Below are 15789 nucleotides of genomic sequence, written 5' to 3'. Positions count from 1 at the left end.
CACACCTGTAAGCTCAGTGGCTTGGAAGGCTGAGGCAGGAGGATCTCCAGTTTAAAACCAGCCTTAGCAACCTAGTGAGGCCCTAAGCAATTTAATGAGGCCTTCCTTGCTCAAAAAAAAGGGCGGGAATGAAGCTCAGTGGTTAAGTTCGATTGGGTTCAATTCCTGATATCAAAATAAATAAAAATAAAAAAAAATTTTTTTTCTAAATTCATGCCTGCCCCTTCAACTGATTTGACTAATTTGTTTCTTAACAAAAGTGTAAACCATTTCCAATCACTAAAGTAAATGGTTTGCAGACATTTTAACCAGATAAAATCAATTGTTGTAGCCAGTCAGTCAAGACCAGTTGTTCCTAATTCTGAGAAAGCCTGTTTGTTACATAAAATCTCAGCTGTGTTTCTTGTGACTGTACCTTTAGTTTTTCACTCGTCATTAAAGTGGTTGATGCTGGAGGACTGTTTACCACTGGAAATCTAAAGATTTTCCTCATCAATGTCAACAATAAGGACCCCAGTCTTACCTGCAGGTAAAGCAATAAAATGTAAAACACAATATTTCAATTTGCTCTTGAAAATTGAATTTGATTATGTAGACTTTCTCTTCTGTTTTCTTTCTTCTATGTTTTTTTTCGAGAGAAGAAAAACAAGCAAATAAAATGTAGACAGCCACTTAAGATATAGATGCCAAAGAGAAGTCTTTCTTAAAAATTGAGAGCAAAATAGTTTTTTAAGTATAAAATGTATTGCAATTGCAACAGAACAAAGTGTTTTTGTGCAGCATGTTCTTAGTGTCTGATGGTTGGCTTATCTATCACTACCCTCAAGGGAGAGTCTGGTTAATATTATCACCAGGGAGTTTATTAAACTATGTTGAGGGGCAGCAACTCTATGAAGCTGGTTCTTATTACAGAAGAAATGGTAAAAATTTAAGGTGATGGATATGGTAGTTAAACTAATTTGTTCATTACACAATGAATACATGAAAGAAAACATAGCACTGGCCAGGGACCATGGTGCATGCCTGTAATCCCAGTGGCTCAGAAGGCTCAGTCAGGAAGATAGCAAGTTCAAAGCCAGCCTGAGGCCCTAAGCAACTTAGTGAGACCCTGTCTCTCAATAAAAAAATTAAAAAGGGCTGGGGATGTGGCTCAGAGATTAAGCACCCCTGGGTTCAAACAAACAAATGACCAACAATAACAACAAAAAACCCCCACAATGATCAACGTGCAACCTCTAGAGTGAAAAAGGCCTGGGGCCAAGTCCTGTCTTAGCCATCTTAATATTTACTTCTGAAAATTACTTAATTTCTTAAATTCTGTTTCCACATTAATAAAATGAGGACATGCTTCCTAGGACTGCTAGGAGAAAGAAAAATGAGGTAACTCATGAAAAGTGCTTAGAATTTTGTTTAAACAATAGGTAAACTATAGCTGACCTCTATAATTAGACCAGCTATTAATGTCATGAACATTATTTCCATTTCTATCACTATCTTCAATCCCCTACTCCACTAGCACGGTAAGGTATAGAAAAGATAGCAAGCAAATGCCCTTCTAATCATCTTTTCTTTTTAAAAAAAAGTTTATTCAGCATTGAAAATGCTGTCTTGAGTGTTATTTCTATAAACTCAACTCTGCACAACAAAGCCAACGTCACCTTGGATGAAGAAATTCCAATTGGAAAAACCATTGGAGCATGCCAGGCAACTGATGAAGATAACTTGGGAGATTTAACCTTTGAATTAGATCCACAGAATGTCTACTTTGCAGTTGATAAAGGTAGGTTCACAGTTGTTCTTAGCAAATGCTGTCTTGTCATAGGCAATTGCAATCATCTATTGTTATGCATTTCTTCCCCACAGACTTGTTCTTGAGGGTACAGATGGGGTTTTTGTGATTTTTCAGGACCCCAACATGAAGCATGCAGTAGATGTTTCATAAATGTCTGTTGAATAATTCTCTGCAAGACCTTTTTCTTTGTTCACTTATGAGTAACACGTGGTTCTTCCTAGAGCCCGTCCCTTATGCCTCATCCAATCAGTTCTCTCTGCTTCCAGGTCAATTTTGTGCGTGAATGTGAGGGAGAATCTGATTGGATTTCATAGAGTCAGTCACTTACATCTCATCCAATCAGCAGTAGCTGAGCCCTGGGGGCAGGTCAGATTGCGTGGAATCTCAGGCTGCTTCTGCAACTGAGTAGGAAGGTGGTCGTCTTTAGCACATATGCCTATTTTGTCATTGCAGTAGATAATGTCTTCATCCCATTCATATTTCTTCAAGTTGTAACATTTTAGTACAGCAAGCCTGGCTTCCAATTGCCAATATCTACTTTTTTTTTTTTTTTTTGCAGTGCTGGGGTTTGAACCCAGGGCTTTGTGCATGCGAGGCAAGCACTCCATCAACTGAGCTATATCCCCAGCCCAATATCTACATTTCTTTGCTTGAGGGATTATTTGGGATCTGACAGCTGCTCTCCCCCACTCCCTCCCACAGCAGGTTGAAAGTAATAGAGAAAGTCTACCTCTCGGGAGCCCTCAGCCAATGAATGGAATGGGGACATAAATATTCCAGCTCTTTGCCCTGGCATGGTCCAATTTCGACTGTGTGTTCTGCACTGACTCCCAAAGTTCCCCAGTGATATTAAGCTCTATTTGCTTACAGTGGTAATTTGCTTAATAATGCACATTTTAGTGGGAATTTGTCTTCCCTGTGTCACTTCCCCCATGCCGCGTTGCCCCTGGGTCACCTCCAAAATAAATGACCTGCACTCAAATCCTCATCTCAGATTCTGCTTCTGGGAGAGCCCCAACCGGTAGAGCCAGCATTCCCTCTTACCTGTATTGCTGTGCAGATCTCTTAACTGGGTTTCTGCTTTCACTTTTAACACCTCCAGGAATCTCCATAGAAGAGTTAGAATGAACATTTTTCTAGAAGTCAAATTGGGTCATTTACCTTCCCTGTGTCTAACCCCCCTGAGATGTTCCCTGTGCACTTGGGTGGAAATCCAGACATCCTACCTCACCGTGGAGGTCCTGCTGCCTCTGGTCCTTGTCTCTTTCTCCATCCTCATCCTGCTCCTCATCTCCTGGAGTCTTTGACTCTGTGAACCAACAGCTAGACTTCTGCCTTTCCCTTGCGTTCTTCAAGACCTGTCTATCAGACACAGTATTTTTTTTTTTTAATTATTATATTTTTCTTTTTCTTTTCTTTTCTTTTTTTTTTTTAGCAATATGTCTATTTGGATTCTAACTTTGTTTTTTTCTACACTTGTTTAATGCTTGTCTCCAGCCCCAATTGTAAGTTCCATCAATGCAAAGACTATTTCATTGTGGGATATACTGTAGCTAATACAGTTTCCTGGCACATAGTTGGCACTCAGCAAATATTTTTTGAATGAATAGATGGTGGATGTGTGGAAAGAAGTAGAAGGAGTCCTAATCCAGTACCATGTTTTCATTTATGATGTTCTCTCCTCTGGCAATAATCTGCTCCTTTTCACTACTATTTCTTTATCCTGCACATGCTTCATGTCCTAAAATAAGGGCCTCTTCTTCCAGAAACTCTTCTCTGTTCCCTGAAGCCAAAATCTATTTTGTTTCTGCTACTAGTTAACTAATACTAATAGTATATTTTGGCATAAATAATTAAACCCCATGCCTGCTTCTTAGTTCTAATGAATGGGGCATAATTTGCACTTTATCTTCTCCATAGCTACATATGTAATAAAGTAATTTTGAAAATGACGTCCTGGACCAGTTTGAACAAGATGTGCTGTTTTATTACAGTGCGTGGGACTGTGGTTACTGCCACCCGTCTTGATGTGGAGAGAGCTGGGTTTGCAAGAGTTCAGTCCTTCTCCATTAAGGCTTGTGATGATGACCAGAGATGTGCAGCAATTCCAGTGACGACCTATATTCATGGCATTAATGACAACGCTCCTTTCTGTGATCGATATCTGATTAGGTGAGCTAAGATGAATGGACAGGGGCAAGGATTCGGAATGAGTCAAGACAGGGAGTCATTGCCATGTTTCTTGACCCATACGGACATGGGGTTGATCATCAAATTGACTCTCATTCAGCATTATGTCGAAAATGACCTGTTGGGTCTGTTCATGACTGAAAGCTGGGTTTCCAAGATCTGACAATTAGCAAGTGGAAAAAGTTTGAGATTTAGAGTCATAGCCCTAACTTGGAATTCTAGTTCTCTGGTTATTAACTATGTGATCTTGGTAATTTCCTTAATCCCTCTAATCTTCAATTTTTCTTTTTAAAATGAAGTAAAGTGCACCTGTCAGATGCAGGCCTGTAATCCCAGCAACTTGGAAGGCTAAGGCAGGAGGATGGCAAGTTTGAGGCCGGCCTCAGCAAGTTAGTGAGATCCTGTCTCAAAAAATAAATAAATAAAGAGAACTGGGGATGTTAACACAGTGGTAGAGTACCCCTGAGTTCAAACCCCAGAATTTCTGAAAAAATAAAAAATAAAAACATGAAGCCTACTTTATGGGGTCCCATAGGGGCCCCAAGTATTCTAATTTATGAATAGGGATGATCACACCTGACTCATGGTGTTGTTATAAGAATCAAATATGATCTGTGCTTGGAATCTGTTCAATACAAGACTAGAAACACTCAAACATGTTATCCTTTCTTCTTCTCCTCTTCATCTTCTACTTCATCTTCTTTTCCTTTCCCCCTGGAAGGTCATAGTGTATTAACCAAACACCTACCATAGGCTATACCCAGTACTATAGCCCTGGTGATAGGATGAGAATTTGTCACATGCATTTGCTGTAAGGATGTTCTGTCTTGTCAGGGTGATAAAAGGAATACATAATAACAGTCTCTCTCTCTCTCTCTCTCTCTCTCTCTCTCTCTCTCAGGAATACATAATAACAGTCTCTCTCTCTCTCTCTCTCTCTCTCTCTCTCTCTCAGGAATACATAATAACAGTCTCTCTCTCTCTCTCTCTCTCTCTCTCTCTCTCTCTCTCTCTCTCACACACACACACACACACACACACACACACGGAACGAGATGACTGAGTCCCAGGTACTGTGTTTTAGTTGTCAAAAGGAAGGACTGTGGAACTGGGTAATCAGGGAACAGGGGAAAAACGTTGAAGGATAACTAGTTTTTAGAGAGAGGAAGCTTTGGAGGAAGCGAGACCCGCATGAAGATGTGGGTGGATGTACAGAGGGAAGTCAGTCCCTCTATAGGACTATAGACTATAGGATTGTAAAGATTCTGTCTTGACCTCATCATCCAGATGTTACTGAATGATGGAAACAACCCCAGAGAAGGACCTGATTTCCGCTCGGGCCTTCTCCATAGAGGCGACAGCCTCGATTAACTGCCCATCCCAAGCAAGGGCCCGTCTGGGTGCAGAAAGGAACAATCCCAGAAAAGCAGGACGGTCTCATCAAAGTCGCAGATCCTGCTGGGACTCGATGGAGCTCTAAAGCCCGTCTGTCTGCTCCAGGATAAAGAGGGCATGCGCGCCAAAGCATCACCCACACTGGCACATTTGAGAAAAGCGTGACATTTCCAAAGAGGATCCATCTAAAATGGTTTTTCTTCTTCAACAATAAAACAGGTACACAGGCAAGGAGGCGATCGCAAAAGACACAGTAGTCGCAAAACTCTCGTGTCACGACCTTGATGAGCCCCCTAACGCGATCCGTTATGCTCCAAGTGCAGGCCCAGTTGGTTCCGGGCAACTCTTTGAGCAAGTGCCAGAGGCTGCACATTTCATCCGGGTAAGGACCAGCTGCTGTAACCCCGGGAGCTCTCCCAAGGAGGCGAGAGGCAGGTGGGGGTCACCGCTGCAATGGTGCTGGTAGACTCCGGAGGAGGCGCTGTGACAGCAGAGGGGAATTCCCAGCTCCTCTGCTGTCTTGCTGGAAGGCATTTGGACAAGTCCTTCGTTAGCTTGCTGTCTGCCGTCATTTTACCTTTGTTAAAATGAGCACAAAATAATTTACTTCCTATTTAGCGGGGGAAATCAGAGGCTGCAAAACACACTGATTTCCTTAGAGATAATTCTGTGGGACTCCATGCGTGACCGAGGTTGCTACTTCTGGCTTTGGAAGTGGTTGATCAGCTGCTCCTCTATCTACCCTCTTGAGACCCTCAACTTTCCATTGGCAGTTTCCATGAATGCAGTTTTTTTTTTTTTTTTAATTTCTCAGCATGTGATTCTGGAAGAAATCCCTGCTGCTACTTCAAAATTCTAGAGGTCTTTATTTCAAAGTGCCAATCCCTGAAAGGTTGGCATAATGGTTCTTTAACCCAAATATCACCAAGTCCCCTTCTCCTGCCCTTAGCCAGATAAAATATAGCTGAGAAAGTCACTGATGACTTCTTTCTCTCTCTGGCCCCTATCCCACATTTTCTTGACAAAGTCCACAAGTTACAAAGATGAGTGTTTGCATATGTTGAGTATTTGGGAAATTTAGGTACTGAACCAAGAGGATGAGTTGATGTTCAATCTGCAGTTCAATGCCAAACTATCATTTAAAAAAAATGAAGTTTGGATGAAGATGGAAGTTTTGTAAATATAATTTTTTTTGGGGGGGCCCTGGGGATTGAACTCAGTGGCACTCGACCACTGAGCCACATCTCTAACCCTTTTTTGTATTTTATTTAGAGAGGGTCTCCCTGAATTGCTTAGGGCCTTGCTGTTGCTGAGGCTGGCTTTGAAGTCGTGATCCTCCTGCCTCAGCCTCCCCAGCCCCTGGGATTACAGGTGTGTGCCACTGCACCTGGCTTTTAAATACAGTGGGTACCAAGATTTGGTCCTTTACATATGCTTGCTCTGTATCAGACTAACTACCTCTGTTTATCACTCATCTCTAATTAAACTGTGTGTTTGCATAATTATCCTTTAAGTATTAAATGTCACTTACTGCTAAGAGCTTTCATTTACCACCTTAAATGGCTTATTTCTCTCTGCTCAGGGTTCACATGATAGGTCACACATCTCTTATCAAAACACTTATTAGACTTTGTTGTAACTGTCTATTTTATTGTTGATCTTATTAGAGTGTAAGATTTGCACATTTCTAAATGGTTCATATTTATTTATTTGAAATTTTTCATTTGTTCTTTTTAGTTGTCCATGACAGTAGAATATATTTTGACGTATCATACATACACGAAGTATAACTTCCCATTCTTATGGTTGGACATGGTGTGGAGTTTGACTGGTCGTGTGTTCACATATGAACATGGGAAAGTGATGTCCCATTCATTCCACTGTCTTTCCTGTTCCTATCCCTTTCCCTTCATTCCGCTTTGTCTCATCCAATGAACTTCTGTTCTTCCCACCTCCCTTGTTATGGATTAGCATCTGCATGTCAGAGAGAATATTAGGCCTTTGGTGTTTTGGGATTGGCTTATTTCACTTAGCATAATAGTCTCCAGTTCCACCCATTTACCTGCAAATTCCATAATTTCATTCTTTATGACTGAGTAATATGAGTAGTTTGTATTTTTGAACCAAAACCTCCAATAGTGCTTAGCTCATAGTGGGTACTTGGATGAATGAATGAACCACATACAAAAAAAAAAAAAAAAAAAAAAAGTAGCTATTCCTGAACACCTGGTTACTGTGGTGGTCACATTGATTCATTCCCTTATGACAACTGAGATTCATGCTGATGCTATTAAGACTGTCTTCAATCTCTGATATGGGACCATCTTATTTGGTTCTATATCCCTAGTGCCTATGATTGTAACTGGCATCTAAAATACCCAATAAATATTTTTGAAATATTAAGTGACTTATCATTAATAGGAATAACTTATGTTTTTATAGTATTTTATTGCTTCCAAAACCTATCCAAAATATTTTTTTCTTTTTAAACCTTTTTCCTAAGGCAACATAATTAGCATGCAACAAAGACAGGATATGGTCGTTAGTTTTCCTTTTACTTTAAGCTTCTCTGGGGTTGGGGATTTAGCTTGATGGCAAAGGGCTTGCCTGGCACACTCAAGGCCCTGAGTTCGGTCCTTGGCCCCGAAAAAAACAAACAAATAAAACAATAACAACCAAAAAAAAAAAAAAAAAAAAAAAAAAAAAACAAAGTAAGCTTGTCTGGATGGAAATCCACAATGTCCTTTTGTTTCACCAAAATGTTGACTTTCCTATGTCACTCTCTGCCAGTCTTGTTGCCATCCCTAGGAAATGAAAATGACCATAGACTTGCCTTTTATTACTTAGAACATGTGCATTAAAAAATAATTGGTCCTTTTTGCTGAGATAATGTCATTCTCTAAGGTTGCCCAAGATTTAGATTATGAGGACCCAGAGATGGTTGCTGCAGGACACATCTATGAAATGATGATTTCGGTATTTGATGACCTGCGTCCATCCCATACAGGTAATCTTTTAAAAAATTTGTTTTAATTTTAAAATTTGTTTTAATTAGTTATACATGACAGCAGAATGCATTTTGACACATTGTACACAGCACAGCTTCTCATTCCTCTGGCTGTACATGGTGCAGAGTCACACCAGTTGTGTAATCATACATGTACACAGGGTAATAATGTCTGTCTCATTCCACAGTTCTTCCCATCCCCACTGCTCCACCTTTCCCCCCACACCCTCTGCCCAATCCAAAGTTCCTTCATTCTTTCCTACCACCCCCTGATTATGGATCAGCATCCACTTATCAGAGAAAACATTTGGCCTTTGGTTTTTTGGGATTGGCTTATTTTGCTTGGCATGATATTCTCCAGCTCCATCTGTTTACCTACAAATGTGATCATTTCATTCTTCTTTAAGGTGAATAATATTCCACTGTGTATGTATACCACATTTTCTTTATCCATTTATCTGTTGAAGGGCACCTAGGTTGGTTCCATAGTTTAGCTATTATGAATTGAGCTGCTATAAACATTGATGTGGCTATAAACATAATATGCTAATCTTAAGTCCTTTGGGTATAAACCGAGGAGTGGGATAATTGGATCAAATGGTGGTTCCATTCCAGGTTTTCCATAGTGGTTGCACCAATTTGCAGTCCCACCAGTAATGTATGAGTGCACCTTTTCCCCCATATCCTCACCAACACTTATTGTTGCTTGTATTCTTGATAATTGCCATTCTGACTGGAGTGAGATGAAATTTTAGAGTAGTTTTGGTTTGCATTTCTCTAATTACTAGAGATGATGAACATTTTTTCATGTGTTTGCTGATCTATTGTATTTCCATACAGCCAATCATGACAAACTTTTCCAGGAGCTGTGAGTTCCTATTCTTTATCTTCTTCACTTAAGATTTCGAAATGTGAAGATTTGTCACATTTGGGATACTTTTGTTAGAATAAAGAGGAAGGGGAGAATTAGATTTCTGCTGGAAGTTTCCATTCAATCTGGGACATCTATTTTTTCCTTTAGTAGCCCCCTAAAGGATGCACAGTTCTTAAATAAAGCTCTGGCTGGAGACCCTTGGAGCTTGAAGGTGCAGTAGGTGTACAAACCCAATTGATGCTTAATGCTTGAATGACTTCTTGTGTACTAATGCCAATCACCTCTTTCTTAGAAAGATCCAGGTATCAATCAACACGTAATATAGATGATTAGAATGTTTCAAACAATATCTTATTGGAATTATTTTAGATGATACAGGTAGAGCCATTACTCATGGGTCACATGTCAATTCCCACAGCTCATCCCCTACATGTGCAGTGTGGTTTTCTCTGTGACATTTGGTTTTCTCGTGACTATACCACCATTTTGGCTCAGCCTGTGGTGGGATGGGCCTTTAGTGTAGTGAAAATAAGTTCACCTAGATGGCATGATTATAAAACCCTTGGCATCTGTGGATTTAAGAGTCATAATTCTGCCAGTTGCAAATCAGTGTTATATATGTGTTTTACTTGTGTGCTGTGGATCTAGAAAGGAGTACTTAGTAAGTGGGTGAGGTCAGTCAACTGCCTCATACCTGCTTCTCTTTGCTTATTGTTGTACCCATGAGAACACACGTCAAGGGACCCATTTATGTGTTCAACTACATATTATCAGCTTAAGAGCAAATTTATTGGCTACAGAGATATTTGTGAAAATAGAGATTCTTAAAAATTTCAGTTATATCTTTCATTAATGTCAACGGTACCTGGAAGGTATGGTAAGAAGTGATCTACCATGTGGTTGGCATTAAAGATGTCCAAGAGGTGGATAAAGTGCAGGCAAGTGCAGGTTTAACGGTAGATTGTCAATGCTTGATAGGGAGAGCCTAGATTCTGGGTGCCATTTCCTTGGGTGTCCTCTCTTGTGACCATTCGGAGTCATTGGTGGTGGTTGCCTGGATCATTGGGTCGAGAAGGAGTCTAGAGTTGCTTCTGGTAACAATGGGAAAGAGTGCTTTGTCTTCATGGATGTAAAAGTGTGGAATGCATCTCTATGTTTGCACCCAAAGGGAACTTAATGCTGAACTGCCATTGACAAATCTAGGACTCTTTAAATCCATCTTGACTCACTAATGCAGTATTTTAATGAGGTTGAGTTTGAAAAGGTGATTTGTAGACCTAAATTATCCAGCTGTGAAGAAGTGATGTGCATCAGTCAAGGACCTAAGCATGACAGCGTGTTCTCCGTTCCCCACGGGGAAGTCTTAGGCCAAAGCTTCTTACATAGCCCAATTGGACTTTCAGGATGGATGTTTTTTCTTGCAGCTACTCATTCTTTTTTTTTATTTGTTCTTTTTAGTTATACGTGACAGTACAGTGCATTCTGACACTTCGTACATACATGGAGTATGACTTCCCATTCTTGTGGTTGGATGTGGTGTGGAGTTTCACTGGTCGTGTGTTCACATATGAACATGGGAAAGTGATGTCCCATTCATTCCACTGTCTTTTCTATTCCCATCCCGCTCCCTTCCCTTCATTCCCTCTTGTCTAATCCAAAGTACTTTGCAGCTACTCATTCTTATGGTCAAACTAATAGAAAAGAATTTGCCACTCTCACCAGATTTGAGCCTTTTCCCAATATGGAAAAGGAAAATAAATCTATCCCAGTAATAAATCCAAATCTTCTCTGGTCCTCACGCCCCAACATATCCACAACTGCTCATGAAGGGTGCTTGGAACACCACACATGTGCTTCAGTCTGGTTTTATAGGCCATCTAATTAGCACAATTTTGAGTCTTTATGGTTGTAATAAAAATCATAGTATCTACCACAGAACCACATCCCTAGCCCTTTTTATTTTTTATTGAGACAGGGTCTCGCTAAGTTGCTTAGGGCCTTGCTAAATTGCTGAGGCTGGCTTTGAATTTGCTGTCCTCCTGCCTCAGCCTCCCAAGTAGCTGGGATTTCAGGCGTGTGTCACCCTGCCTAGCTAGGGAAAATTTTTAATAGAAGTAAGAAAATAATTAACATTCAAGGTCATGTTAATGTTAAATGGTACCTGCTCTGCAAATAGTACCTGCTCTGGCAACATGGAAATGGAATTTATTGAAGGAAATGTATAGACGTTAACATAAATCACCTGTATCCGTTTTATGTTAGTTATAGAACAACACTTTGAGCTTTCTTGGGGATCATGAACACGTTTGAGATTCTGATGAAAGTTGTAGATTCTATCCCTTGAAAAAAGCATGTAATAAGATACACCAAAATATTTGGGATATACCAAAATTTAATCTAGGATCCATAGAACTTTTGCATCAGGGAATCTGAATCTGTGGCATTTTTATTGCCTGATATAAAGGTTTTTTGGATCCCAGGTTATATTTTCTTGTTTGCCACACATGACATAGATTTTCAGGAGAAGATATATATAAAAGCGCCTTTCAAAACATAAATTCTACAAGATAATCTATTAAGGGAGAGAAGCTCATGGTCAAAGAAGTTTGTGGAGCAATGTGTACCTGGAGATTCAAAATTTATAATGGTGTATTGGAACCCCTAAAATGTCTTGCCATAAAGAAATCTTTGTATCTTCATTCAATTTCAGCTTTTGTATTTGAAACATTAACATTCTAGAGAAGATATTTTGGGAGATACATCTGGGTCTAATAACCACTCAGCTGCTTATTAGTTTTGTGGCCATTGGCCATAGACTGAATTCTGTGAATCTGTGATATTGAGATAATAATCCCAATGTCAGGCCAGTGACCTTGCATGTTAATGTTAATTATTTTCTTACTGCTATTAAAATTTTTCCCTAGCTAGGCAGGGTGACACATGCCTGTAATCCCAGCTACTTGGGGAGGCCGAGGCAGGAGGACGGCAAATTCAAAGCCAGCCTCAGCAATTTAGCAAGGCCCTAAGCAACTTAGCGAGATCCTGTCTCAATAAAAAATAAAAAGGGCTGGGGATGTGGTTCTGTGGTAGAGTACCTCTGGATTCAATCCCTGTTCTCCCCCCAAATTATATATATATTGTACAATTATGTATTTATATATGCTCTATACTGGATACTTATACATAGTGATTATATTAAATAAAATATGAAATGTAGTGCACTGTATATTTTGATTAAATAGCTTGGCAAGCACTAGGACTCTCTTGGGAACACAGTCTGGGAACAGGGAATATTTGGAAGCAAAGAGAATCCTGTTGTAGTTTCCGAATCCTCTGCTTATCCTGTATCCTGGGGCCCATTTAGCTGGTTTGGAGCATAAAATAAGGACGACATCATCCACAACTGTTCGATTTGTCCATTCCCTGTTTGATTTTACAGTCACTGTAACAGTCATTGTGGAGATCGCTCCTGCCAATGACTTCAGCCCTGTGTTTAAAACTGCACACTATTCATTCTCCGTTCCGGAAACATCAGGAGGTAAGAGTTCCCTTGCTTCTATCATGTTCGAGCATCCACTAGGGAACCATCAGACTCAAGTGAACAACTGATAGAATCAGAGCCTGAAACTTTCCAGAATGCAAACAGACAAGGGAGCATCTTCAGAGAACAAGTTAATTTGCGGAGTATCAACCTAGTGATTCCCCAGAGACTCCCTTAAAATTTGAGATCAGACCTAGGATTTTTGCAGTGGACAAAAATACAGTATTAACTTCATTCCATTTCACTTTTGTTTCCAAATGAGCTCTAGGTCTAAAGAAGTAGGGACAATGAGGTCATTTTTGCCTATGCAATGTTAATTCTTCCGACATTTGGGCTCAAGACTCTAGGTTTGGAGTCAAGATCATGGTTAGGGATCTATCTCAACTGTAAATTAGACATGAATTAGGACATATTTGTTAGCATAGACCAGGAAGCATTAGATTTGGAAAGGGCAGCAGAGGTGACACCTGTACTTCCTGTTGTCTAAGAGAGGAACATATCTTGTCATCAGCGTCTCTGGAGGGTACATGCTGCAGGTCTGACTTGAATACTTCAAGGATGGAAGTATTCCAGTTGTGTGCTGGAATCAATTCACACTGGCTTATCCAAGCTTTATGATATAGCAGAAGGACCATGAGTGTCAGAGTCAAATAAGACTGGACTCAAATCTGTCTCTGCTACCACTAGTTAAGTGACTTTTAACAAGTCATATCATCTCTGTGTATCTTTGAGGTTTCTCTGTAAAATGAAGATTACAATAAGTATCTCAAGGAGCTGATGACTAAATAATTAGTGTATGTATGCTAGCTACTGGAAACATACTAAAATAGTCACAGTATCATACTAACAATAATACCAGTAACATTTGCTGAGTGGAGTATCTATGATGTACACTGTGCTAAAATATTTTTCTTAGCTGAGTGTGGCGGTACACACCTGTAATCCCAGCAGCTTGGGAGGCTGAGGCAGGAGGATCTTGAATTCAAAGCCAGCCTCAGAAACTTAGCAAGGCCCTAAGCAACTCAGTGAGACCCCAGTACAAAATAGGACTGGGGATGTGGCTCAGGGGTTGAGTGGCCCTGAGTTCAATTTCTAGAACCCACTCCTCCCCGCAAAATGTTTTTCTTGCTTAAAAATAATTTCTCAAACTTCCCTACTAGAGTACATAAACTGAATGAAATTAAAGTGGTGTTGGTTTTCCGAGGAGGTGTTTATCTGGAGAGACAAATTGTCAGAACTTAGTGGCAATTTGCTTAAAGAATAAATTGCAAAGTTAAAACCACTCTGAACACAGACCCTGTTCAGAATATCAAACATGTAGCCTATGGATCTTGAAGACATTTAAAAAATTCATTAGGGTGGAAGTCTTTTCTCATGCTGAGTTGATTAGCACAGAGGACCTTGAGATGTACATGACATTTTTTTCCCTTAATAAAATTATGGGAATCAGCAATATTTAAAGTAAAAAAAAAAATTCTGATGGTATGTGATAAATTGAAAGAAAACTTCTGGAAGGGAGTTGGCATAGGCGAAAATAAAAATTTCATCAGTAATAATTTAGATGAAAATTAAATCACTCCGGGTTGCAAGTCACAAGGGAAAACTTATTTCATTTCCAGTAGTTTTTGATGAGGAAGTTTGGCAGAGTTACAAGGTTTCGTAATTACTCTATTTTAAAATTCAGCTAAAGATGCTCAAGATAGCTTTCCATTTTTATTGAAAGGTTAATTTTACACCTACAGAAGAATACGCTTCTCATTATACTTAACCAGGTGTTAAATGTGAAAACAGCCGTGATTGTTAGCCTGAACCGTATAATAGAGATGGCGATTTCACCTCCGACCTCTTCTGTGGGGTCTTGTGTCAGTTGTGACTCCTTTCTCTTAATGATGGCTATTTCCCACAAGCAACAGGTTGGGCTCTTTATATTCTGGAGTTGCTGCATAAAACATTCCTTTTCATGAATGTGGTTTCTCTGTTCTGGGTGTCTTGGGTTGTCAATGCCTGATTAAATTAAGCACATTATCAGAGGTTCACAAATCTTGGTTAAAGGAGGCCAATGGAGAAAGAAATCTATGAGGTTCAAGGTGGTAGAGTCAGCTCATGAAAGGGCTTCTTCATTGACATTCTTTCTTCTTTTTTTGGTACTGGAGATTGAACACTCAGGGGCACTTAACCACTGAGCCACATCCCCAGCCCTTTTTTTGTATTCTTTTTAGAGACAGGGTTTAACTCTTTATTATTAGCAGCCAAAATTTCCTAAACTTATATCGGTGGGCTAGCCAGCCACTGTTTGGAGGTATTTCACTAAATGGAGAATGTAAGGTATCTGCTCTGGAGTTTGGAATTTAAATGGAAAGTGATTGGAGAGAAACCCGTCTTCCCTGTTGTCTATTATCACCAGTATGCTCTACAATAAACTCCACAAAAATTAGAGCAATACAACAAGCCCAAATTCTTGGGCTTGCTCAAAATTGTGAGAGTTGGCTGGTTTCTAGATGATCTGTCCTGGCTTTGTCTGGGGGTGACTGGGATGACGGGTTCCTCCCTTGTTCTTTATCCAGCAATCCTGAGCATGCTCTCAAGGGTAAGGAAGAGGTGCAGTCACCACCAGAATGACTTTCATGGGGACTGAGTTACAGTCCTGAGGGTAGGATTATGTGACAATTCTAAGGCACGTCTAATCACACAAGGGTTTTCAGTCCTCTGCTTTCATCAGGTTTGCCCCTATAGTTATGTGGCTGAGCTGAAGTCAGTGGGAGGGTACCATGAGGTTACATGGCAGACAGCTTGGACATGGGGAGGGTAGAGAGCATTGGCCTCTTAATGCAATCAATGGCCCACATCCATTTTTTTTCTTCTAAAAGATTATTTGCGTGCTGGAATTATTGTGAAGTGATTTAAAATATGCAGACGGTACAATAAGTAGACCTGTATTTGAATCCTGACTCTTCCACTGCTAGCTGTGACCTTGAGCAAGTTACTTAGCA

At 40.0% G+C, this 15789-nt stretch overlaps 1 protein-coding gene across 4 annotated transcripts in view; it reads left to right on the top strand.

The window, feature by feature from the left end:
* LOC306646022 (cadherin-related family member 3-like) overlaps window positions 1–15789 on the top strand; it is a 77346-nt gene that overhangs the window by 40049 nt on the left and 21508 nt on the right. For all 4 annotated transcript variants that reach the window (XM_079114389.1, XM_079114390.1, XM_079114391.1 and 1 more), the window contains 6 exons: window positions 422–529; window positions 1584–1780; window positions 3787–3964; window positions 5597–5759; window positions 8282–8384; window positions 12698–12796. In XM_079114389.1, the coding sequence (XP_078970515.1) occupies window positions 422–529; window positions 1584–1780; window positions 3787–3964; window positions 5597–5759; window positions 8282–8384; window positions 12698–12796 (848 nt within the window). The remainder of the gene's footprint in view (window positions 1–421; window positions 530–1583; window positions 1781–3786; window positions 3965–5596; window positions 5760–8281; window positions 8385–12697; window positions 12797–15789) is intronic.

Source organism: Sciurus vulgaris (assembly GCF_902686455.1).
Source record: "Sciurus vulgaris genome assembly, chromosome: 16".
Taxonomy (NCBI): Eukaryota; Metazoa; Chordata; class Mammalia; order Rodentia; family Sciuridae; genus Sciurus; species Sciurus vulgaris.
Note: the sequence above shows the minus strand (reverse complement) of the source record. Positions and strands in the feature narration are given on the sequence as shown.